General features: G+C 60.8%; 1 protein-coding gene across 1 annotated transcript in view; it reads right to left on the reverse strand.

Annotated features, from left to right (window-relative positions):
* Positions 1-24,364, reverse strand: part of VARS1 (valyl-tRNA synthetase 1) — a 39,747-nt gene that overhangs the window by 9,247 nt on the left and 6,136 nt on the right. Inside the window, exons 8-25 of the mRNA XM_077788915.1 lie at positions 23,789-23,913; positions 22,920-23,084; positions 21,610-21,691; positions 21,414-21,533; positions 20,127-20,235; positions 19,074-19,174; positions 17,612-17,702; positions 15,261-15,385; positions 13,615-13,718; positions 11,998-12,156; positions 10,529-10,619; positions 9,203-9,308; positions 7,901-7,971; positions 6,841-6,966; positions 4,378-4,482; positions 2,819-2,887; positions 1,778-1,856; positions 812-939 (exon numbers count right to left, since the gene is read on the reverse strand). Of these exons, the coding sequence (XP_077645041.1) occupies positions 812-939; positions 1,778-1,856; positions 2,819-2,887; positions 4,378-4,482; positions 6,841-6,966; positions 7,901-7,971; positions 9,203-9,308; positions 10,529-10,619; positions 11,998-12,156; positions 13,615-13,718; positions 15,261-15,385; positions 17,612-17,702; positions 19,074-19,174; positions 20,127-20,235; positions 21,414-21,533; positions 21,610-21,691; positions 22,920-23,084; positions 23,789-23,913 (1,956 nt within the window). The remainder of the gene's footprint in view (positions 1-811; positions 940-1,777; positions 1,857-2,818; positions 2,888-4,377; positions 4,483-6,840; positions 6,967-7,900; positions 7,972-9,202; positions 9,309-10,528; positions 10,620-11,997; positions 12,157-13,614; positions 13,719-15,260; positions 15,386-17,611; positions 17,703-19,073; positions 19,175-20,126; positions 20,236-21,413; positions 21,534-21,609; positions 21,692-22,919; positions 23,085-23,788; positions 23,914-24,364) is intronic.

Raw genomic sequence — 24,364 nt, forward strand, 5'->3', positions numbered from 1 at the left:
TTGGGGACATCGGGGGGACAGCGGGGGGATTGGGGACATTGGGGACAGCGGGGACATTGGGGACATTGGGGGGACATTGGGGGGACATTGGGGACATTGGGGGGACACTGGGGACACTGGGGGACATTGGGGACACTGGGGGACATTGGGGGACATTGGGGGGACATTGGGGACACTGGGGGGACACTGGGGGGACATTGGGGGGACATTGGGGACACTGGGGGGACATTGGGGGGACATTGGGGACATTGGGGACAGCGGGGACAATGGGGACATTGGGGACATTTGGGACAGGGGTCTCAGGGGGTCCCGGGGGAATTTGGGGGGTCTCAGGGGGTCTCAGGGGATTTTGGGGGATCCCAGGTGAATTTGGGGGATCCGGGAGGGTCCCGGGGGTACCTGTGCCTTGGGGGGGGGGTGGTCTCAGGGGAATTGGGGGGGTCCTGGGGATATTTGGGGGTCCCGGGGGGTCCTGGAGGGTCCCACGGGATTTTGGGGGGTCCCGGAGGAATTTGGGGGTCCCAGGGGAATTTGGGTGGTCCCGGGGGTGGGTCCCAGGGGATTCTGGGGGGTCCCGGGGGGGTCCCAGGGGATTTTGGGGTCCCGGGGGGTCCCGGGGGGGTCCCAGGGGAATTTTGGGGGTCCCGGGGGGGTCCCAGGGGATTTTGGGGTCCCGGGGGATTTTGGGGGTCCCGGGGGATTTTGGGGGTCCCGGGGGGGTCCCAGGGAATTTTGGGGGTCCCGGGGGGGTCTCAGGGTATTTTGGGGGTCCCGGGGGGGTCCCGGGGTATTTTGGGGGTCCCGGGGGTACCTGTTCCTCGGGGGGGGGCCGGTACCCCTCGCCCAGCGCCCGCAGCACGAAGCGAGCCCCGTTCCAGACCTTGTTACAGAAGTGCCGGTACCCCAAAACCCGCCCCACGTCCAGGTTGATGTCCCGCCCTGGATTTTGGGGTGATTTGGGGGTTTTTTGGGGTTTTTTGGGTGATTTTGGGGTTTTTGGGCTGGTTTCGGGTGTTTTGGGGTGGTTTTTGGGGTGGCTCTGGAGCCCCGTTCCAGACCTTGTTACAGAAGTGCCGGTACCCCAAAACCCGCCCCACGTCCAGGTTGATGTCCCGCCCTGGATTTTGGGGTGATTTGGGGGTTTTTTTGGGGTTTTTTGGGTGATTTGGGGATTTTTTGGGGTTTTTTGGGTGATTTTGGGTTTTTTTTGGAGGTTTTTTGGGGCAGTTACGGGGTGGTTTGGGGCTGTTCCAGGGTGGTTTTGGGGTGGTTTTGGGTGGTTTTATGGTGATTTTGGGGTTTTTTGGGGTGGTTTTGGGGTTTTTTTGGGGTGGTTTTGGGGTTTTTTTGGGGTCATTTGGGGGTTTTTTGGGGTGGTTTTGGGGTTTTTTTGGGATGTTCTAGGGTGGTGTTGGGTTTCTTGGGGGGGTTTTGGGGTATTTGGGGGTATTTTGGTGTGTTATGGGATATTTTGGGGTATTTCAGGGTTGTTTTGGGGTATATTGGGGTATTTTAGGGCATTTTGGCACGTTTGGGGCTATTTTGGGGTGTTTTGGGGTATTTTGGGGTGTTTGGAGTATTTTGGGCAGTTTTGGGGCAGTTTTGGGGGGATTTTGGGCTGCTTTGGGGCAGTTTCAGGCAGTTTTTGGGCTGTTTTGGGGTATTTTGGCGTGTTTTGGGGCATTTTGGGCTGTTTTGGGGTGTTTTGGGGCAGTTTTGGGTGGATTTTGGGCAGTTTTGGGGCAGTTTTGGGTGGATTTTGGGCAGTTTTGGGTACCCTGGGCCGTGTAGGCGCAGAGGGCGAAGCGCAGCGCGTCCGTCCCGCACTCGGGGATCCCCTCGGGGAAGTCGCGTTTCTGGGGGGCCAGAGGGGATAAAGACCCCCCAAAAAACCCCCAAATCCCCCCAAAAATTCTCCCCAAAAAACCCCAAATCCCAAATCCACCCCAAAAGCCCCAAATCCCCAAAAAAATTCCCCCCAAAAAAACCCCAAATCCACCCCAAAAGCTACAAATCCCCCCAAAAATTCCCCCAAAAAAACCCCAAATCCCAAATCCACCCCAAAAACCCAAAATCCCTCCAAAATCCCCCCAAAAAACCCCCAAATCCCCCCAAAAATTCCCCCCAAAAAAACCCAAATCCCAAATCCACCCCAAAAACCTCAAATCACCCAAAAATCCCCTCAAAATCCTCCCGAATCTTCCCAAAATCTCCTCAAATCACCCAAATCCCCCCAAAATCCCCCAAATCTGAACCAAATCCCTCCCAAATCCCCCAAATCCACCCCAAAATCCCCCCATATCCACCCCAAAATGCCCCAGAATTCCCCCAAATCTCCTCAAAATCCCCCCAAATCCCTCCAAATTTCCCCCAAATCCACTCAAATCCCAACTCCCCCCCCCCCAAATCCCCCCAAATCCACCCCAAAATCCCCCCAGACCACCCCAAAATCCCTAAATCCCCCCAAACCCCCCAAAATTCCCCAAACCCCCTCCAAATCCCCCCAAAATCCACCCAAATCCACCCCAAAATCCCCCAAAATCCCCCAAAAATCCACCCAAAACTCCCCAAAATCCACCCAAAATCCCCCAAACCTGACCCAAATCCCTCCCAAATCCCCCAACTCCACCCCAAAATCCCCCAATCCCCCCAAAATTCCCCAAAACCCCCTCCAAAAATCCCCCAAAACCCCTCAAAATCCACCCAAATTTACCCAAAATCCCCCTCAAATCCCCCCAATCCCCTCCCAAATCCCCCGAATTTTCCCCAAATCCCCCAAAATCCCCCAAAATCCCCGAATTCCCCCCAGTTCCCTCACCTGCCCCTCCCGGGCGCGCTCCAGCTCGGCCGGGTCCAGGTTGCTGCTCTCCAGCTGCAGGTGCAGCGCCTGGGGGGCACGGGGGGTTTGGGGGTCCCACCTGAGCTCACCTGGGCTCACCTGAGCTCACCTGAGCTCACCTGGGGGGTTTTTGGGGGGTCCCGGGGGGTTTGGGGGTCTCACCTGGGCTCACCTGGGGGGTTTTGGGGGGTCCCGGGGGGTTTGGGGGTCCCACCTGGGCTCACCTGGGGGGTTTTTGGGGGGTCCTGGGGGTCCCACCTGAGCTCACCTGGGCTCACCTGGGGGGTTTTGGGGGGTCCTCGGGGGTTTGGGGGTCCCACCTGGGCTCACCTGGGGGGTTTTCGGGGGTTTGGGGGTCTCACCTGGGGTCACCTGGGGTCACCTGGGGTCACTGGGGGGGGTTTTACGGGGTCCTGGGGGATTTTTGGGGTCTCCCCTGGATATTTTTGGGGTCCCCCCGGGGATTTTGGGATCTCCCCTGGATAATTTTGGGGTCCCCCCGGGGATTTTGGGGTCCCCCTGGGTAATTTTGGGGTCCCCCCGGGGATTTTGGGGTCCCCCGGGTGATTTTGGGGTCCCCCCGGGGATTTTGGGGTCCCCCTGGGTAATTTTGGGGTCCCCCCGGGGATTTTGGGGTCCCCCTGGATAATTTTGGGGTCTCACCTGGATATTTTTGGGGTCCCCCTGGATAATTTTGGGGTCCCCCCCAGGTGATTTTGGGGTCCCCCTGGGTAATTTTGGGGTCTCACCTGGATATTGTTGGGGTCCCCCCGGGGATTTTGGGGTCCCCCAGGTGATTTTGGGGTCCCCCAGGTGATTTTGGGGTCTCACCTGGATATTTTTGGGGTCCCCCAGGTGATTTTGGGGTCCCCCAGGTGATTTTGGGGTCCACCTGGATAATTTTGAGGTCTCACCTGGATAATTTTGGGGTCCCCCTGGATAATTTTGGGGTCTCCCCTGGATATTTTTGGGGTCCCCCCGGGGATTTTGGGGTCCCCCTGGATAATTTTGGGGTCCCCCGGGTGATTTTGGGGTCCCCCTGGGTAATTTTGGGGTCCCCCTGGATAATTTTGAGGTCTCACCTGGATAATTTTGGGGTCCCCCTGGATAATTTTGGGGTCCCCCCGGTGATTTTGGGGTCCCCCTGGATAATTTTGGGATCTCACCTGGATATTTTTGGGGTCCCCCTGGATATTTTTGGGGTCCCCCAGGTGATTTTGGGGTCCCCCCGGGGATTTTGGGGTCCCCCTGGATATTTTTGGGGTCCCCCAGGTGATTTTGGGGTCCCCCAGGTGATTTTGGGGTCCCCCCGGGGATTTTGGGGTCCCCCTGGATAATTTTGGGGTCCCCCCGGATAATTTTGGGGTCCCCCAGGTGATTTTGGGGTCTCACCTGGATAATTTTGGGGTCCCCCGGGTGATTTTGGGGTCTCACCTGGATAATTTTGGGGTCCCCCAGGTGATTTTGGGGTCCCCCTGGATAATTTTGGGGTCCCCCTGGGTGATTTTGGGGTCCCCCGGGTGATTTTGGGGTCTCACCTGCAGCGAGGTGCCGCTGATGACGTCCAGGGGGTCGATGACGTTCCCCAGGGATTTGCTCATCTTGCGCCCGTGGGCGTCGCGCACGATGGCGTGCAGGTACACCTGGGCAGGTGAGGGATTTGGGGGGATTTTGGGGGATTTTGGGGTAATTTCGGGTATTTCTGGTGTTAAATATTTCGGGGGTATTTTTTGGGTGATTTTTGGGTGATTTTTTGGGTGATTTTTGGGATTATTTTGGAGGTATTTTGGGTATTTGCGCATGATGGCCTGCAGGTACACCTGGGCAGGTGAGGGATTTCGGGGGATTTTGGGGTAATTTTGGGGTGTTTTGGGTATTTCTGGTGTTAAATATTTCAGGGGTATTTTTGGGTGATTTTTGGGTGTTTTTGGGGTGATTTTTGGGGTGATTTTGGGTATTGGCACACAATGGCGTGCAGGTACACCTGGGCAGGTGAGGGATTTCGGGGGATTTTGGGGGATTTTGGGGTGTTTTGGGTATTTCTGGTGTTAAATATTTCAGGGGTATTTTTTGGGTGATTTTTGGGTGATTTTTGGGTGATTTTTGGGGTGATTTTGGGGTTATTTTGGGGGTATTTTGGTTATTTGCACACGATGGCGTGCAGGTACACCTGGGCAGGTGAGGGATTTCGGGGGATTTTGGGGTGATTTGGGGTGTTTTGGGTATTTCTGGTGTTAAATATTTCAGGGGTATTTTTTGGGTGATTTTTGGGTGATTTTTGGGGTGATTTTTGGGGGTATTTTGGAGGTATTTTGGGTATTTGCGCACGATGGCGTGCAGGTACACCTGGACAGGTGAGGGATTTCGGGGGATTTTGGGGGGATTTTGGGGTAATTTTGGGTATTTCTGGTGTTAAATATTTCGGGGGTATTTTTTGGGTGATTTTTGGGTGATTTTTGGGTGATTTTTGGGGTTATTTTGGAGGCATTTTGGGTATTTGCGCATGATGGCGTGCAGGTACACCTGGACAGGTGAGGGATTTTGGGGGGGATTTTTGGGTGATTTTGGAGTATTTTTGGTCTTTTTGATGCTGTGTATTTTGGGGATATTTTTGGGGTGATTTTTGGGTGACTTTTGGGTGATTTTGGGGTGATTTTGGGGGTATTTTGGGGGTATTTTGGGTATTGGCACATGATGGCGTGCGGGTACACCTGGACAGGTGAGGGATTTTGGGGGGATTTTTGGGTGATTTTGGGGTAATTTTGGGTTGGGTGGCTTGGGGTTATTTTTTGGGGTGATTTTGGGATATTTTTGGGGTGATTTTGGGATATTTTTGGGGTGTTTCTTTGGGTATTTTGGGGTGTTTATTTTGGGGTATTTTGGGTTGGTTTTGGGGTGTTTTTTGGGTGCTTTTGGCTTATTTTAGCTTGTTTTGGGGGTATTTTTGGGGTGTTTGGGGCTATTTTGGGGGTATTTTTTGTGTTAAATATTTCGGGGGTGGTTTTGGGGTGATTTTGGGGTGATTTTGGGGTGATTTTGGGGTGGTTTTGGGTCCCACCTGGCGGAAGGGCAGGCGCCCGCTCAGCGCCAGCCCCAGCATCAGCACCGGACTGGGGTTGGGTGGTTTGGGGTTATTTTTTGGGGTGATTTTGGGATATTTTTGGGGTGATTTTGGGATATTTTTGGGTGTTTTTTTGGGATATTTCGGGGTGTTGATTTTGGGGTATTTTGGGTTGGTTTTGGGTTGATTTTGGGGTGTTTTTTGGGGGTTTTGGGGGTATTTTGGGGCTGTTTTCTGCGGCATTTTGGGGTGTTTATTTTGAGGTGATTTTGGGTGATTTTGGGGTGGTTTTGGGGTGATTTTGGGGTGATTTTGGGGTGGTTTTGGGTCCCACCTGGCGGAAGGGCAGGCGCCCGCTCAGCGCCAGCCCCAGCATCAGCACCGGACTGGGGTTGGGTGGCTTGGGGTTATTTTTTGGGGTGATTTTGGGATATTTTTGGGGTGATTTTGGGATATTTTTTGGGGTGATTTTGGGATATTTTTTGGGTGTTTTTGGGATATTTCGGGGTGTTGATTTTGGGGTATTTTGGGTTGGTTTTGGGTTGACTTTGGGGTGTTTTTTGGGTGTTTTGGGGGTATTTTGGGGCTGTTTTCTGCGGCATTTTGGGGCGTTTATTTTGAGGTGATTTTGGGGTGATTTTTGGGGTGATTTTGGGGTGATTTTGGGGTGTTTTTTGGGGGTTTTGGGGGTATTTTGGGGCTGTTTTCTGCGGCATTTTGGGGTGTTTATTTTGAGGTGATTTTGGGTGATTTTAGGGTATTTTGTGTTGGTTTTGGGTTGATTTTGGGGTGTTTTTTGGGTGTTTTGGGGGTATTTTGGGGCTGTTTTCTGCGGTATTTTGGGGTGTTTATTTTGAGGTGATTTTGGGTGATTTTGGGGTGATTTTGGGGTGATTTTGGGGTGATTTTGGGGTGATTTTGGGGTGGTTTTGGGTCCCACCTGGCGGAAGGGCAGGCGCCCGGTCAGTGCCAGCCCCAGCATCACCATGCGTGCCACCCAGAAGAACAGGATGTCGTGGCCGGTCTCCAGTAGCGAGCCGGGGTAGAAACGCTCCAGGTCGGGGGTCTGGGGGCAGCGGCGGCACCTTCAGACCCCCAAAACCTCCCCGAGACCCCCAAAAAACCCCAAAAACACCCCGGACCCGGGAGAATCTGAGAGAACCCCAAAAAGACCCAAAAAAACCCCAAAAAACCCACAAAAAAACACCCCAAGACCCCCAAAAACCCCCTGAGACACCTAAAAACCCCCCAAAAACACCCCGGAGCCATCAGACCCCCAAAACCCCCCTGAGACCCCCCAAAAATCCCCCAAAAACACCCCGGACCTGTGAGAATCTGAGAGAACCCCAAAAAGCCCCAAAAAAACCCCAAAACCCCACATAAAAACACCCCAAGACCCCCAAAAACCCCCTGAGACCCCCCAAAAATCCCCCAAAAACACCCCGGACCCGGGAGAATCTCGGAAAACCCCAAAAGCCCCCCAAAAAACCCCAAAACCCCACAAAAAAACACCCCAAGACCCCCAAAAACCCCCTGAGACACCTAAAAACCCCCCAAAAACACCCCGGAGCCATCAGACCCCCCCAAAACCCCCCCGGGACCCCCAAAAAACCCCAAAAATCCCCCAAAACCATCCTGGTGATGTGAGAATCCCGGAGAACCCCAAAAAAACCCCCAGATACACCCAAAAAACCACCCCAAAACCCCCCAAGAAACCCAAAATCACCCCAAAACTGCCCCGAGGCCACCCCAGAACACCCCAAAAAACCCAAAATGCCCCAAAAAACCCAAAACTGCCCCAAAATCACCTCAAAAGTGCCCCAAAACCACCCCAAAAATCACCCCAAAACAGCCCCAAAAAACCCAAAATGCCCCCAAAACTGGCCCAAAACGACCCAAAAATCAGCCCAAAATTGCCCCAAAATGCCCAAAATGCCCCAAAATGCCCCAAAATGCCCCAAATGCCCCGAAATTGCTCCAAATGCCCCGAAGGGCCCGACCTGCTCGGGCCAGCCGAAGATGGAGAAGGGGAAGAGGCCGGAGGAGAACCAAGTGTCCAGCACGTCCTCGTCTGGGACAGAGTGACCACTGACCACTGAGTGACCACTGACCACTGAGTGACCACTGACCACTGAGTGACCGCTGACCACACCGACCACTGAGTGACCACTGACCACTGAGTGACCACTGAGTGACCACTGACCACTGAGTGACCACTGACCACTGACCACACTGACCACTGAGTGACCACTGACCACTGAGTGACCACTGAGTGACCACTGAGTGACCACTGACCACTGACCACACTGACCACTGAGTGACCACTGACCACTGACCACTGAGTGACCACTGACCACTGAGTGACCACTGACCACACTGACCACTGAGTGACCACTGACCACACTGACCACTGAGTGATCCTGAGTGACCACTGAGTGACCACTGACCACTGACCACACTGACCACTGAGTGACCACTGAGTGACCCTGAGTGACCGCTGAGTGACCCTGAGTGACCCTGAGTGACCACTGACCACACTGACCACTGAGTGACCACTGAGTGACCACTGACCACTGAGTGACCGCTGAGTGACCCTGAGTGACCGAGTGACCCCTGAGTGACCACTGAGTGACCACTGAGTGACCACTGACCACTGACCACACTGACCACTGAGTGACCACTGACCACTGAGTGACCACTGAGTGACCACTGAGTGACCACTGACCACACTGACCACTGAGTGACCCTGAGTGACCCTGAGTGATCCTGAGTGACCACTGAGTGACCACTGAGTGACCGCTGACCACTGAGTGACCCTGAGTGACCGCTGACCACACTGACCACTGAGTGACCGCTGAGTGACCCTGAGTGACCACTGAGTGACCGCTGACCACTGACCACACTGACCACTGAGTGACCCTGAGTGACCACTGACCACTGAGTGATCCTGAGTGACCACTGAGTGACCACTGAGTGACCCTGAGTGATCCTGAGTGACCACTGACCACTGAGTGACTGCTGAGTGACCACTGAGTGACCACTGAGTGACCACTGAGTGACCCCTGACCCCTGAGTGACCTGTGGGTGACCCCCGAGTGACCCCTGCCCACCTTGCCTCAGGCCGACCACAGTGACCACTGAGTGACCAGTGACCCTGACTGACCACTGAGTGACCCCTGAGCAACCTGTGGGTGACCCCCGAGTGACCCCTGACCCCCGAGTGACCGCTGAGTGACCCGTGGGTGACCCCCGAGTGACCCCTGACCCCCGAGTGACCCCTGACCCCGGCTGACCCTGCCCACCTTGCCTCAGGCCGATGGCTGCCGGGCTGACCCCGAAGGCCGCGGCCGCTTTGGCCCGAGCCTCGTCCTCGCTGCGGCCGCTGACCCAGAACCGCCCGTCCTCGTCCTGGCACCCGAAACGGCAAAAGTCACCCCAAAAATCCCGAAAGTCACCCCAAAAATCCCGAAAGTTACCCCAAAATCCCTAAAATCCCGAAAGTTACCCCAAAAATCCCGAAAGTCACCCCAAAAATCCCGAAAGTCACCCCAAAAATCCCGAAAGTTACCCCAAAATCCCTAAAATCCCGAAAGTTACCCCAAAAATCCCAAAAGTCACCCCAAAAATCCCGAAAGTTACCCCAAAACCCCTAAAATCCCGAAAGTTACCCCAAAAATCCCGAAAGTCACCCCAAAAATCCCGAAAGTTACCCCAAAATCCCTAAAATCCCGAAAGTTACCCCAAAAATCCCGAAAACCCTAAAAGTTACACCAAAAATCCCAAAAGTCACCCCAAAAATCCCGAAAGTTACCCCAAAATCCCGAAAGTTACCCCAAAAATCCTGAAAGTCACCCCAAAAATCCCGAAAACCCTAAAGTTACCCCAAAAATCCCAAAAGTTACCCCAAAAATCCCAAAAACCCTAAAAGTTACACCAAAAATCCCGAAAGTCACCCCAAAAATCCCGAAAGTTACCCCAAAAATCCCGAAAGTCACCCCAAAAATCCCGAAAGTTACCCCAAAATCCCTAAAATCCCGAAAGTCACCCCAAAAATCCCGAAAGTCACCCCAAAAATCCCGAAAGTTACCCCAAAACCCCTAAAATCCCGAAAGTTACCCCAAAAATCCCAAAAGTCACCCCAAAAATCCCAAAAGTTACCCCAAAAATCCCAAAAGTCACCCCAAAAATCCCGAAAGTCACCCCAAAAATCCCGAAAGTTACCCCAAAAATCCCGAAAACCCTAAAAGTTACACCAAAAATCCCAAAAGTCCCCCCAAAAATCCAAAATGTGACCCAGGGACACTCAAGTCCCCCCCAGTTCCCTCCCAGTCCCCCCCAGTCCCTCCCAGTCCCCCCCAGTTCCCTCCCAGTCCCCCCCAGTCCCTCCCAGTTCCCTCCCAGTCCCCCCCAGTCCCTCCCAGTTCCCCCAGTCCCCCCAGTCCCCCCAGTCCCTCCCAGTCCCCTCCCAGTTCCCTCCCAGTTCCCTCCCAGTCCATCCCAGTCCCTCCCAGTCCCTCCCAGTCCCCCCCAGTCCCCCCAGTTCCCCCAGTCCCTCCCAGTCCCTCCCAGTCCCTCCCAGTTCCCCCAGTCCCCCCAGTCCCCCCAGTCCCCCCAGCCCTGCCCCACACCTCTCCGGGGGTCACCCGTGGGTCGTCGATGGTGATGAAGTAGGCCGGGATGCGATGGCCCCACCAGAGCTGCCGCGAGATGCACCAGTCCCTGCGGGGGCGGGGCACGAGTGGGGTGGGGCCGCTATGGGGCAGGTGTGGGGCAGGTGTGGGGTGGGGCAGGTGTGGGGTGGGGTGGGGTTGCTATGGGGCAGGTGTGGGGTGTGGGGTGGGGCAGGTGTAGGTCAGTCTATGGGGCAGGTATGGGTCAGGTGTGGGTCAGTCCATGGGGCAGGTCTGGGGTCGCTATGGGTCAGTCTATGGGGCAGGTGTGGGGCAGGTGTGGGTCAGGTGTGGTTCGTCGCTATGGGTCAGTCTGTGGGGCAGGTGTAGGGTCGCTATGGGTCAGTCTATGGGGCAGGTGTGGGTCAGGTGTGGGTCAGGTGTGGGTCGCTATGGGTCAGTCTGTGGGGCAGGTGTAGGGTCGCTATGGGTCAGTCTATGGGGTAGGTGTGGCTGTGGGTGGGGCCGCTATGGGGCAGGTGTGGGGTGTGGGGTGGGGCAGGTGTGGGGTGGGGCCGCTATGGGGCAGGTGTGGGGCAGGTCTATGGGGTATGGGGCAGGGCTATGGGGCAGGTGTGGGGTCCCTATGGAGCAGGTGTGGGTCAGTCTATGGGTCACGTGTGGGGCAGGTGTGGGGTGTGGGGTGGGGCAGGTGTGGGGTCACTATGGGTCAGTCTATGGGGCAGGTGTGGCTGTGGGTGGGGTCGCTATGGGGCAGGTGTGGGGTCGCTATGGGGCAGGTGTAGGTCATTATATGGGGCAGGTGTGGCTGTGGGTGGGGCCGCTATGGGGCAGGTGTGGGGCAGGTCTATGGGGCAGGTGTGGGGTAGCTATGGGTCAGTCTATGGGTCAGTCTGTGGGGTTGCTATGGGTCAGTCTATGGGGCAGGTGTGGGTCAGGTGTGGGGCAGGTGTGGGTCACTATGGGTCAGTCTATGGGGCAGGTCTGGGGTCGCTATGGGTCAGTCCATGGGGCAGCCCCACCTGATGTTCTCCATCCAGCTGAACCAGGTGCAGGGCAGGGTTTTGGGGCAGGGTTTTGGGGTCGCTATGGGGCAGGTGTAGGTCAGTCTATGGGGCAGGTGTGGGGCAGGTGTGGGTTGCTGTGGGTCAGGTGTGGGTCAGGTGTGGGTCGCTATGGGTCAGGTGTGGGTCACTGTGGGGCAGGTGTGGGTCGCTATGGGTCAGGTGTGGGTCACTGTGGGTCAGGTGTGGGTCGCTATGGGTCAGGTGTGGGTCAGGTGTGGGTCGCTGTGGGGCAGGTGTGGTCCAGCCCCTCACCTGATGTTCTCCATCCAGCTGAACCAGGTGCAGGGCAGGGTTTTGGGGCAGGGTTTTGGGTCAGGTGTGGGTCAGGTGTGGGTCAGGTGTGGGTCGCTGTGGGTCAGGTGTGGGTCGCTGTGGGTCAGGTGTGGTCCAGCCCCTCACCTGATGTTCTCCATCCAGCTGAACCAGGTGCGGGCGTGGCCGGGCGGGTGCAGCCGCAGGTCCCCCCGGCGCACGGCGGCGGCGGCGGCGCCCGCCAGGCCCTGGCAGCGCACGAACCACTGAGGCACGGCCCGGGGCTCCAGCACGTCCTTGGAGCGGCTGGGACACCGAGAGACACCTGTCACCTCACCTGTGACACCTGTGTCACACCTGTCACACCTGTGTCACACCTGTGTCACACCTGTGTCACACCTGAGCCACCACTGAGGCACGGCCCGGGGCTCCAGCACGTCCTTCGAGCGGCTGGGACAGGGACACCTGTGTCACCTGAGTCACCTGTGTCACCTGTGTGTCACCTGTGACACCTGTGTCACACCTGTGTCACACCTGTGTCACCCACTGTCACCCACTGTCACACCTGTGTCACACCTGTGTCACCCACTGAGGCACGGCCCGGGGCTCCAGCACGTCCTTGGAGCGGCTGGGACACCGAGGGACACCTGTCACCTCACCTGTGTCACCTGTGTCACACCTGTGTCACACCTGTGTCACCTGTGTCACACCTGTGTCACACCTGTGTCACCCACTGTCACACCTGTGTCACACCTGTCACACCTGTGTCACACCTGTCACACCTGTGTCACACCTGAGCCACCACTGAGGCACGGCCCGGGGCTCCAGCACGTCCTTGGAGCGGCTGGGACACCGAGGGACACCTGTCACCTCACCTGTGACACCTGTGTCACACCTGTGTCACACCTGTGTCACCCACTGAGGCACGGCCCGGGGCTCCAGCACGTCCTTGGAGCGGCTGGGACAGGGACACCTGAGTCACCTGTGTCACCTGTGTCACACCTGTGTCACACCTGTGTCACCTGAGTCACCTGTGTCACACCTGTGTCACACCTGTGTCACACCTGAGCCACCACTGAGGCACGGCCCGGGGCTCCAGCACGTCCTTGGAGTGGCTGGGGACACCAAGGGACACCTGTCACCTCACCTGTCACACCTGTGTGTCACCTGTCACCTCACCTGTCACACCTGTGTCACCTGAGTCACCTGTGTCACACCTGTCACACCTGTGTCACCTGTGTCACACCTGTGTTACACCTGAGCCACCACTGAGGCACGGCCCGGGGCTCCAGCACGTCCTTGGAGTGGCTGGGACAGGGACACCTGTGTCACCTGAGTCACCTGTGTCACACCTGTGTCACACCTGTCACACCTGTGTCACCTGTGTCACACCTGTGTCACCCACTGTCACACCTGAGCCACCACTGAGGCACGGCCCGGGGCTCCAGCACGTCCTTGGAGCGGCTGGGACACCGAGAGACACCTGTGTCACACCTGTGTCACACCTGTCACACCTGTGTCACACCTGTGTCACCTGTCACCTCACCTGTCACACCGGTGTCACCTGTCACCTCACCTGACACACCTGTGTGCCACCTGTCACCTCACCTGTCACACCTGTGCCACCTGTCACCTCACCTGTGACACACCAGTGTGACACCTGTCACCTCACCTGTCACACCTGTGTGTCACCTGTCACCTCACCTGTCACACCTGTGTCACACCTGTCACCTCACCTGTGCCACCTGTGCCCGTGGCGCTCACCTGCAGATGGGCACCACCATGGGGTTCTCGCTGACGCCCCGGAACAGCCCCAGGGCCTTGAGGGTGTCCAGGAGCGCCCGGCGGGCCTGGAAGCGCGGCATGCCCTGGGGAGAGTGACCGGAGTGACCCTGAGTGACCACTGAGTGACCACTGACCACTGAGTGACCCTGAGTGACCACTGACCACTGAGTGACCACTGAGTGACCACTGAGTGACCACTGACCACTGAGTGACCACTGAGTGACCACAGTGACCCTGAGTGACCCTGAGTGACCACTGAGTGACCCTGAGTGACCACTGACCACTGAGTGACCACTGACCACTGAGTGACCACTGACCACACTGACCACACTGACCACTGAGTGACCCTGAGTGACCACTGAGTGACCACTGAGTTACCCTGAGTGACCCTGAGTGACCACTGACCACTGAGTGACCACTGAGTGACCACTGAGTGACCACTGAGTGACCACTGACCACTGAGTGACCCTGAGTGACCACTGAGTGACCACTGAGTGACCACTGACCACTGAGTGACCCTGAGTGACCACTGAGTGACCACTGAGTGACCACTGACCACTGAGTGACCCTGAGTGACCCTGAGTGACCACTGACCACTGAGTGACCCTGAGTGACCACTGAGTGACCACTGAGTGACCACTGACCACTGAGTGACCACTGAGTGACCACAGCCTACTCAGTGACCATTGACCCAGCCCAAACCCCCCAAAATCCCCCAAACCACCCCAAACCTCACCCAAAACCTCCAAAACTGCCTGAACCACCCCAAACCAACTCAAACCCCCCAAAACCTCTGAACCTCTCCCAAACCCCCCCAAAACCCCCCAAAACCCCCCAAAACCACCTCAAAACCCCCCAAAACCCCTCAAACCACCCCAAACCACCCCAAATCCCCCAAACCCCCCAAAACGCCTCAAACCCCCCCAAAACCCCCCCAAAACTCCCAAAACCCCCCCAAAACCCCTCAAACCACCTCAAAACCCCCCCAAACCAGCCCCAAACCCCCCAAAACTCCCCCAAAACCCCCAAAACCCCTCAAACCACCCCAAAACCCCCCCAAACCAGCCCCAAACCCCCCAAACCCCCCAAACCCCCCAAACCCCCCCAATCCCCCTAAACCCCCAAACCAACCCAAACCCACCCCAAACCCCCCAAACCCCCCAAACTCCCCCAAAATCCCCCAAACCCCCCAAACCCCCCAAACTCCCCCAAAATCCCCCAAACCCCCCAAACCCCCCCAGACCCCCCAAACTCCCCAAATCCCCCAAACCCCCCAAACCCCCCAATCCCCCAAACCCCCCAAACCCCCCAGCCCCCAAAATCCCCAAACCCCCCAAACCCCTCAAACCCCCCAAACCCCCCAAACCCCCCCAAATCCCCCAAACCCCCCAAAACCCCCCAAACCCCCCAAACCCCCCAAACCCCCCAAACCCCCCAACCCCCCCAAACCCCCAAAGCCCCCAAAACCCCCCAAACTCCCAAAACCCCCCAAATCCCCCAAATCCCCCAACCCCCCCAACCCCCCAAACCCCCCAACACCCCCAAAGCCCCCAAACCCCCCAAACCCCCCCAGACCCCCCAAACCCCCCAAATCCCCCAAAGCCCCCCAAAGCCCCCAGCCCCACCTGGAAGGGCGGGGGCACGTTGACCATGGCGCCGTCCTCGCCGATGACCACGGCCACGCCCAGCCCGTGGCGCCGCCCCACCTCGAAGTCGGCGGCGTCGTGGGCGGGGGTGATCTTCACCGCGCCTGGGGCGGGGCCGGCGTCGGACACGCCCACGGGGGACACGCCCACGGGGACACGCCCACGGGGACACGCCCACGGGGGACACGCCCACCGGGACACGCCCACCCGGGGACACACCCACCCAGGGCACACCCACCCTGACACGCCCACGGGGACACGCCCACGGGGACACGCCCACGGGGACACGCCCACGGGGACACGCCCACCCGGGACACGCCCACCCGGGGACACACCCACCCAGGGCACACCCACCCTGACACGCCCACGGGGGACACGCCCACGGGGACACGCCCACCCGGGACACGCCCACCGGGACACGCCCACCCGGGACACGCCCACCCGGGACACGCCCACCGGGACACGCCCACCCGGGACACGCCCACCCGAGACACGCCCACGGGGACACGCCCACCCGAGACACGCCCACGGGGACATGCCCACGGGGACACGCCCACGGGGGACAGGCCCACCCGGGACACGCCCACGGGGACACGCCCACGGGGGACACGCCCAACGGGACACGCCCACGGGGACACGCCCACGGGGGACACGCCCAACGGGACACGCCCACGGGGACACGCCCACGGGGGACACGCCCACCCGGGGACACGCCCACGGGGACACGCCCACCCGAGACACGCCCACCCGGGACACGCCCACCCGAGACACGCCCACCCGAGACACGCCCACCCGGGACACGCCCACGGGGACACGCCCACCCTGACACGCCCACCATGGATACGCCAACCCGAGACACGCCCACGGGGACACGCCCACCGGGACACGCCCACGTGAACACGCCCACGGGGACACGCCCACCCGGGACACGCCCACCCGGGACACGCCCACGGGGACACGCCCACCAGGGACACGCCCACGGGGACACGCCCACGGGGACACGCCCACGGGGACACGCCCACCCGGGACACGCCCACCCGGGACACGCCCACGGGGACACGCCTATCCTGGCACGCCCACCCGGGACACGCCCACGGGGACACGCCCACCGGGACACGCCCACGGGGACACGCCCACCCAGGACACGCCCACGGGGGACAGGCCCACAGGGACACGCCCACCCGGGACACGCCCACCCGGGACACGCCCATCGGGGACACGCCCACGGGGACACGCCCACCCGGGACACGCCCACCCTGACACGCCCACGGGGACACGCCCAATGGGGACACGCCCACCCGGGACATGCCCATCCGGGACACGCCCACGGGGACACGCCCACCGGGACACGCCAACCCGAGACACGCCCACGGGGACACGCCCACGGGACACGCCCACGGGGACACGCCCACGGGGACACGCCCAATGGGGACACGCCCACGGGGACACGCCCACCCGAGACACGCCCACGGGGACACGGCCACGGGGACACGCCCACGGGGACACGCCCACCCTGACACGCCCACCATGGACACGCCCGCGGGGACACGCCCACGGGACACGCCCACGGGGGACAGGCCCACCCAGGACACGCCCACGAGGGACACGCCTATCCTGACACACCCACGCAGGACACGCCCACCCAGGACATGCTCACGGGGAACATGCCCACCGGGGACACGCCCACGGGGACACGCCCACGGGGACACGCCCACCCGGACACGCCCACAGGGACACGCCCACCCGGGACAGGCCCATCAAGGACACGCCCACCCGGGACACGCCCACCCCGGACACGCCCACCGAGACACGCCCACCCATGACACCCATGACTCCAAATAACCACACCCAATCAGGCCACGCCCCCAAATAACCACACCCAGCCAGGCCACACCCCCAAATAACCACACCCAATCAGGCCACGCCCCATCTGACCACACCCCGTCAGGCCACGCCCCCAAATAACCACACCCAATCAGGCCACGCCCCCAAATAACCACACCCAATCAGGCCACACCCCCAAATAACCACACCCAGCCAGTCCACGCCCCCAAATAACCACACCCAATCAGGCCACGCCCCCAAATAACCACACCCAGCCAGGCCCCTCCCCCATTTGACCACACCCAATCAGGCCACACCCCCAAATAACCACACCCAATTAGGCCACGCCCCCAAATAACCACACCTCCAATTAGCCACACCCCCAAATAACCACACCCAATCAGGCCACACCCCCAAATAGCCACACCCAATCAGGCCACGCCCCCATTTGACCACACCCAGCCAGGCCCCGCCCCCATTTGACCCGGCCCGGCCCCGCCCCTCACCGGTGCCGAATTCGGGGTCCACGAAGGCGTCGTGCAGCACCGGCAGGCGCCGCCCGGTCAGCGGGTGCACAACATGGCGGCCGCGCAGGTGCTGCGGGGGCGGGGCCGTGGGGCGGGGCCGGCCACGCCCACCGGGACACCTGACCCGGCCACGCCCACCGGGACACCTGACCCGCCCTGGCCACGCCCACCTGGACACCTGACCCGGCCACGCCCACCGGGACACCTGACCCGCCCTGGCCACGCCCACCGGACACCTGACCCGCCCTGGCCACGCCCACCGGGACACCTGACCCGCCCTGGCCACGCCCACCGGGACACCTGACCCGGCCACGCCCACCGGGACACCTGACCCACCCTGGCCACGCCCACCTGGACACCTGACCCGGCCACGGCCACCGGGACACCTGACCCGCCCTGGCCACGCCCACCGGGACACCTGACCCGCCCTGGCCACGCCCACCGGGACACCTGACCCGGCCTGGCCATGCCCACCGGGACACCTGACCCGCCCTGGCCACGCCCACCGGGACACCTGACCAACCCTGGCCACGCCCACCTGGACACCTGACCCGGCCACGGCCACCGGGACACCTGACCCGCCCTGGCCACGCCCACCTGGACACCTGACCCGGCTTGGCCACACCCATCGGGACACCTGAACCGCCCTGGCCACGCCCACCGGGACACCTGACCCGCCCCGGCCACGCCCACCGGGACACCTGACCCGCCCCGGCCACGCCCACCGGGACACCTGACCCATTCTGGCCACGCCCACCTGGACACCTGACCCGCCTTGGCCACGCCCACCGGGACACCTGACCCACCCTGGCCACGCCCACCGGGACACCTGACCCGGCCTGGCCACGCCCACCGGGACACCTGACCCGGCCACGCCCACCTGGGTACATGACCCGCCCCCGGCCACGCCCACCTGGGATGGTCCCACCCCCTCATTGGGTATTGGGGATCTCAGGTGTGCCTGGCCCCGCCCCCAGGTGTGTAAGCCACGCCCCCAGGTGTGCTGGCCACGCCCACATAGTCCTGGGGGTCTCAGGTGTTTCAGCCCCTCCTCCAGGTGTGTTTATCCCCGCCCCCAGGTGTTTAGCCCCTCCCCAGGTGAGTTTAGCCCCTCCCCAGGTGTTTTGCCCCGCCCCCAGGTGTGTTTTGGCCCCGCCCCCAGGTGAGTTTAGCCCCTCCCCAGGTGTTTAGCCCCGCCCCCAGGTGTTTGGCCCCTCCCCAGGTGTTTAGCCCCTCCCCCAGGTGTGTTTAGCCCCTCCCCAGGTGTGTTTAGCCCCGGCCCCAGGTGTGTAAGCCCCGCCCCCAGGTGTTTGGCCCCGCCCCCAGGTGTGTTTGGCCCCGCCCCCAGGTGTTTTTGGCCCCACCCCAGGTGTTTAGCCCCGCCCCAGGTGTGTTTAGCCCCGCCCCAGGTGTGTTTAGCCCCGCCCCCAGGTGCGCTCACCTGGTACCGGGGGTCCTCGGGGTGCACGGCCACGGCCGCGTCCCCCAGCATCGTCTCCAGCCGAGTCGTGGCCACGACCACCTCGGGGTCCTCGCCCGGGCCTGGGAGACCCCAGACCCGTAAAGAGACCCCAGACCCACAGAGAGACCCCAGAGAGAGACCCCAAAGAGAGACCCCAGACCCGTAAAGAGACCCCAGACCCACAGAGAGACCCCAGACCCGTAAAGAGACCCCAGACCCATAAAGAGACCCCAAAGAGAGACCCCAGAGAGGGACCCCAGACCCGTAAAGAGACCCCAGACCCATAAAGAGACCCCAGACCCGTAAAGAGACCCCAGAGAGAGACCCCAGACCCATAAAGAGACCCCAGACCCCAAAGAGAGACCCCAGACCCATAAAGAGACCCCAGAGAGACCCCAGAGAGGGACCCCAGACCCGTAAAGAGACCCCAGACCCGTAAAGAGACCCCAGAGAGAGACCCCAAAGAGAGACCCCAGACCCACAGAGAGACCCCAGAGAGGGACCCCAGACCCATAAAGAGACCCTACAGAGAGACCCCAGACCCACAGAGAGACCCCAGAGAGACCCCAGACCCACAGAGAGACCCCAAAGAGGGACCCCAGACCCACAGAGAGACCCCAGACCCACAGAGAGACCCCAGAGAGGGACCCCAGAGAGGGACCCCAGACCCATAGAGACCCCAGAGAGACCCCAGACCCATAGAGAGACCCCAGAGAGACCCCAGACCCACAGAGAGACCCCAGACCCGTAAAGAGACCCCAGAGAGAGACCCCAGAGAGAGACCCCAAAGAGGGACCCCAAACCCATAAAGAGACCCTAGAGAGAGACCCCAGACCCATAAAGAGACCCCAAAGAGGGAACCCCAGACCCACAGAGAGACCCCAGACCCATAAAGAGACCCCAGGGAGAGACCCCAGACCCACAGAGAGACCTCCCAGAGACCCCAAAGGGACCCCAGACCCACAGAGAGACCCCACAGGGACCCCACAGGGACCCCCCAGAGCCGCCCCGGGACCCCCACCCCCCACTCACCGGCCCCCTCCAGGGGGTAGGCGAAGGAAACCAGGACCCCAAATTCCACGGGCTCCTCGTAGCCGGGGACCCGCAGGAGGGTGCGGCCCCCCAGCTCCCGCTTCTCCACCTGGGGACCCCCAAAAACCCCTGAGAGACCCCCAAAAACACCCCAAAAATCCCCAAAAACACCAAACCCCCCCAGCTCCCGCTTCTCCACCTGGGGAACCCCAAAAACCCCTGAGAGACCCCCCAAAAACATCCCAAAAACAGCAAACCCCCCCAGCTCCCGCTTCTCCACCTGGGGACCCCCAAAAACCCCTGAGAGACCCCCAAAAACACCCCAAAAACACCAAACCCCCCCAGCTCCCGCTTCTCCACCTGGGGACCCCCAAAAACCCCTGAGGGACCCCCAAAATCCCCCCCCCAAAAACAGCAAAACCCCCCAGCTCCCGCTTCTCCACCTGGGGACCCCCAAAAACCCCTGAGAGACCCCCAAAAACACCCCAAAAACAGCAAACCCCCCCAGCTCCCGTTTCTCCACCTGGGGACCCCCAAAAACCCCTGAGAGACCCCCCAAAAACACCCCAAAAATCCCCAAAAACACCAAACCCCCCCAGCTCCCGCTTCTCCACCTGGGGACCCCAAAAACCCCTGAGAGACCCCCAAAAACACCCCAAAAACACCCCAAAAACACCAAACCCCCCCAGCTCCCACTTCTCCACCTGGGGACCCCAAAAACCCCTGAAGGACCCCCCAAAAACACCCCAAAAATCCCCAAAAACACCAAACCCCCCCAGCTCCCGCTTCAGTGCCCCAATCCCAGGGGTTTGCGGAGTTTTTGGGGCGTTTTTTGGGGTGTTTTGGGGGGATTTTGGGGGCGTTTTGGGGTCTGGTTTTTGGGATGTTTTGGGGCTGATTTTGGGCTGATTTTGGGGTGAATCTGGGGGGTTTTGGGTACCTCGATGTCAGAGATGGCCGAGCGCAGCGCGCAGCTCCAGTGCACGATCCCATGGATTTGGGGGGTGTTTTTGGGGGATTTTTAGGGCTTTTCGGGGTCTGGTTTTTGGGATGTTTTGGGGCTGATTTTGGGGCTGATTTGGGGCTGATTTTGGGGTGAATCTGGGGGGTTTTGGGTACCTCGATGTCAGAGATGGCCGAGCGCAGCGCGCAGCTCCAGTGCCCCGATCCCAGGGGTTTGGGGGGTGTTTTTGGGGAATTTTGGGGCGTTTTGGGGTCTGGTTTTTGGGATGTTTTGGGGCTGATTTTGGGGCTGATTTTGGGGTGAATCTGGGGGGTTTTGGGTACCTCGATGTCAGAGATGGCCGAGCGCAGCGCGCAGCTCCAGTGCACGATGCGCCGGCTGCGGTAGATCAGCCCCTGCTCGTGCAGCCTCACGAAGGCCTCGGTCACCGCCCGGCTCATTTTCTGGGGGTCCGGGGGGGTTCAGGGGGGGCTCCGGGACCCCCGGGACCCCCCCGGCCCCCTGAAGCCCCCCACTCACGGGGTCCATGGTGAAACAGGCTCGCTCCCAGTCCATGGAGGCGCCCAGGCGCCGCAGCTGCTGGTAGATGCGGTCGCCCTTCCTGGGGGGAGATGGGTGCTGCCTGGGGGGCTCGGGGTGGGGGGCTCGGGGGGCTGAGGGGGTGGAGGGAACTCTGGGGGCACTTTGGGGGCACTTTGGGGGCTTTTTGGGGTCATTTATGGGTGCTATGGGGCACTTTGGGGTCATTTAGAGGTACCATCGGTCATTCTGGGATCACTGTGGTCACCCTGTGGTCACTCTGGTCATTCTGGGATCACTCTGGGATCACTGTGGTCACTCAGGGGTCACTGTGGTCACCCTGTGGTCACTCTGGTCATTCTGGGATCACTCTGGGATCACTGTGGTCACTCAGGGGTCACTGTGGTCACCCTGGGGTCACTCGGGGGGGAGTCCTGCGGCCGGCAGTCACTCAGGGGTCACTGTGGTCACCCTGTGGTCACTCTGGTCACTCTGGGATCACTCTGGGATCACTGTGGTCACTCAGGGGTCACTGTGGTCACCCTATGGTCACCCTGGGGTCACCCTGGGGTCACTCGGGGGGGAGTCCTGCAGCCGGCAGTCACTCAGGGGTCACTCTGGTCACCCTGTGGTCACTCTGGTCACTCTGGGGTCACTCTGGGATCACTATGGTCACTCAGGGGTCACTGTGGTCACCCTGGGGTCACCCTGGGGTGCCGCGGCCGGCGGTCACTCTGGGATCACTCTAGAATCACTGTGGTCACTCAGGGGTCACTGTGGTCCCTTTGGGATCACTGTGGTCACTCAGGGGTCACTGTGGTCACTCCGTGGTCACCCTGCGATCACCCTGTGGTCACTCAGAGGGGTGCCGCGGCCGGTGGTCACTCTGGGATCACTCTAGAATCACTGTGGTCACTCAGGGGTCACTGTGGTCACTCCGTGGTTACCCTGCGGTCACCCCAGGGTCACCCTGGGGTGCTGCGGCCGGCGGTCACTCTGGGATCACTCTGGGATCATTGTGGTCCCTTTGGGATCACTGTGGTCACCCTGGGATCACCCTGCGGTCACCCCGGGGTCACTCTAGAATCACTCTGGTCACTCTGGGATCACTGTGGTCACTCAGGGGTCACTGTGGTCACTCCGTGGTCACCCTGCGGTCACCCTGGGGTGCTGCGGCTGGCGGTCACTCTGGGGTCACTCTGGGATCACTCTGGTCACTCAGGGGTCACTGTGGTCACTCAGGGGTCACTGTGGTCACTCCGTGGTCACCCTGCGGTCACCCTGGGGTGCCGCGGCCGGCGGTCACTCACTCCTCCTTCCAGCGCCACACCTCGTCCAGGAAGGCCTGGCGGCCCAGCTGGTGCCGGCTGAGCCCGCGGGAGCGCAGCAGGCGCCGCTCCACCACCACCTGCGTGGCGATGCCGGCGTGGTCGCAGCCCGGCGCCCACAGCGTGGTCAGCCCCCGCATGCGGTTCCTGCGGGGACACCGGGGTCATCGGGGTCACTGGGGACATTGGGGGGGTTGGGGTCATTGGGGGGATTGGGGACATTGGGGTCATTGGGGACATTGGGGTCATCGGGGTCTTTGGGGACATTGGGGGGATTGGGGACATTGGGGACATTGGGGACATTGGGGGGATTGGGGACACTGGGGACATTGGGGTCATCGGGGGGATTGGGGTCATTGGGGGGATTGGGGACATTGGGGACATTGGGGACATCGGGGGGGTTGGGGTCATCGGGGTCATTGGGGACACTGGGGACATTGGGGTCACAGCACTGTCAGCCATTCAATGGAACACCAGCGGCCACTCTGGTCACTCTGGTCACTCCCACCCCAGCGGTCACTCCCCTGTCCCTGATGGTCACTGTGGTCACTGTGGTCACTGTGGTCACTGTGGTCACTCGGTGGTCACTCGGTGGTCACTCTGGTCACTCAGTGGTCACTGTGGTCACTCGGTGGTCACTCACCAGCGGGTCAGCGTGTCCTGGATGGCCACGGTCAGCGCGTGGCCCAGGTGCAGGGTCCCAGTGGTCACTCTGGTCACTCCCACCCCAGCGGTCACTGTGGTCACTCCCCTGTCCCTGATGGTCACTGTGGTCGCTGTGGTCACTCCCCTGTCCCTGATGGTCACTGTGGTCACTCAGTGGTCACTGTGGTCACTCGGTGGTCACTCACCAGCGGGTCAGCGTGTCCTGGATGGCCACGGTCAGCGCGTGGCCCAGGTGCAGGGTCCCGGTGACGTTGGGGGGGGGGAGGCACATCACGAACACCCCCCGGGGGTTGGGGGTCTCCAGCGAGCGCTGGGGGGGCACCGGGGGGTCAGGGGGGGCCGGGAACCCCCCGAGACCCCCAGGGACCCCCTGAGACCCCCAGGAACCCCTCAAGACCCCCAGGGACCCCCAGGGACCCCCTGAGACCCCCAGGGACCCCCCAGACCTCCCCAAAGACCCCCCGGGACCCCCAGGACCCCCAGGGACCTCCCAGAGACCCCCAGACCCCCCAAGGACCCCAGAGACCCCCCGGGACCCCCAGGAACCCCTCGAGACCCCCAGAGACCCCCAGGGACGACCCAGACCCCCCTAAGGACCCCCAGGACCCCCCAGAGACCCCCAGACCCCCCAAGGACCCCAGAGACCCCCAAGGACCCCCCGAAGACCCCCCAGAGACCCCCAGGACACCCAGAGACCCCCCAGGACCCCCAGAACACCACAGAGACCCCCAAGAACCCCCAAAGACCCCCCAGGACCCCCA

This window comes from Lonchura striata, chromosome 29, assembly GCF_046129695.1.
Source record: "Lonchura striata isolate bLonStr1 chromosome 29, bLonStr1.mat, whole genome shotgun sequence".
Lineage (NCBI taxonomy): Eukaryota > Metazoa > Chordata > Aves > Passeriformes > Estrildidae > Lonchura > Lonchura striata.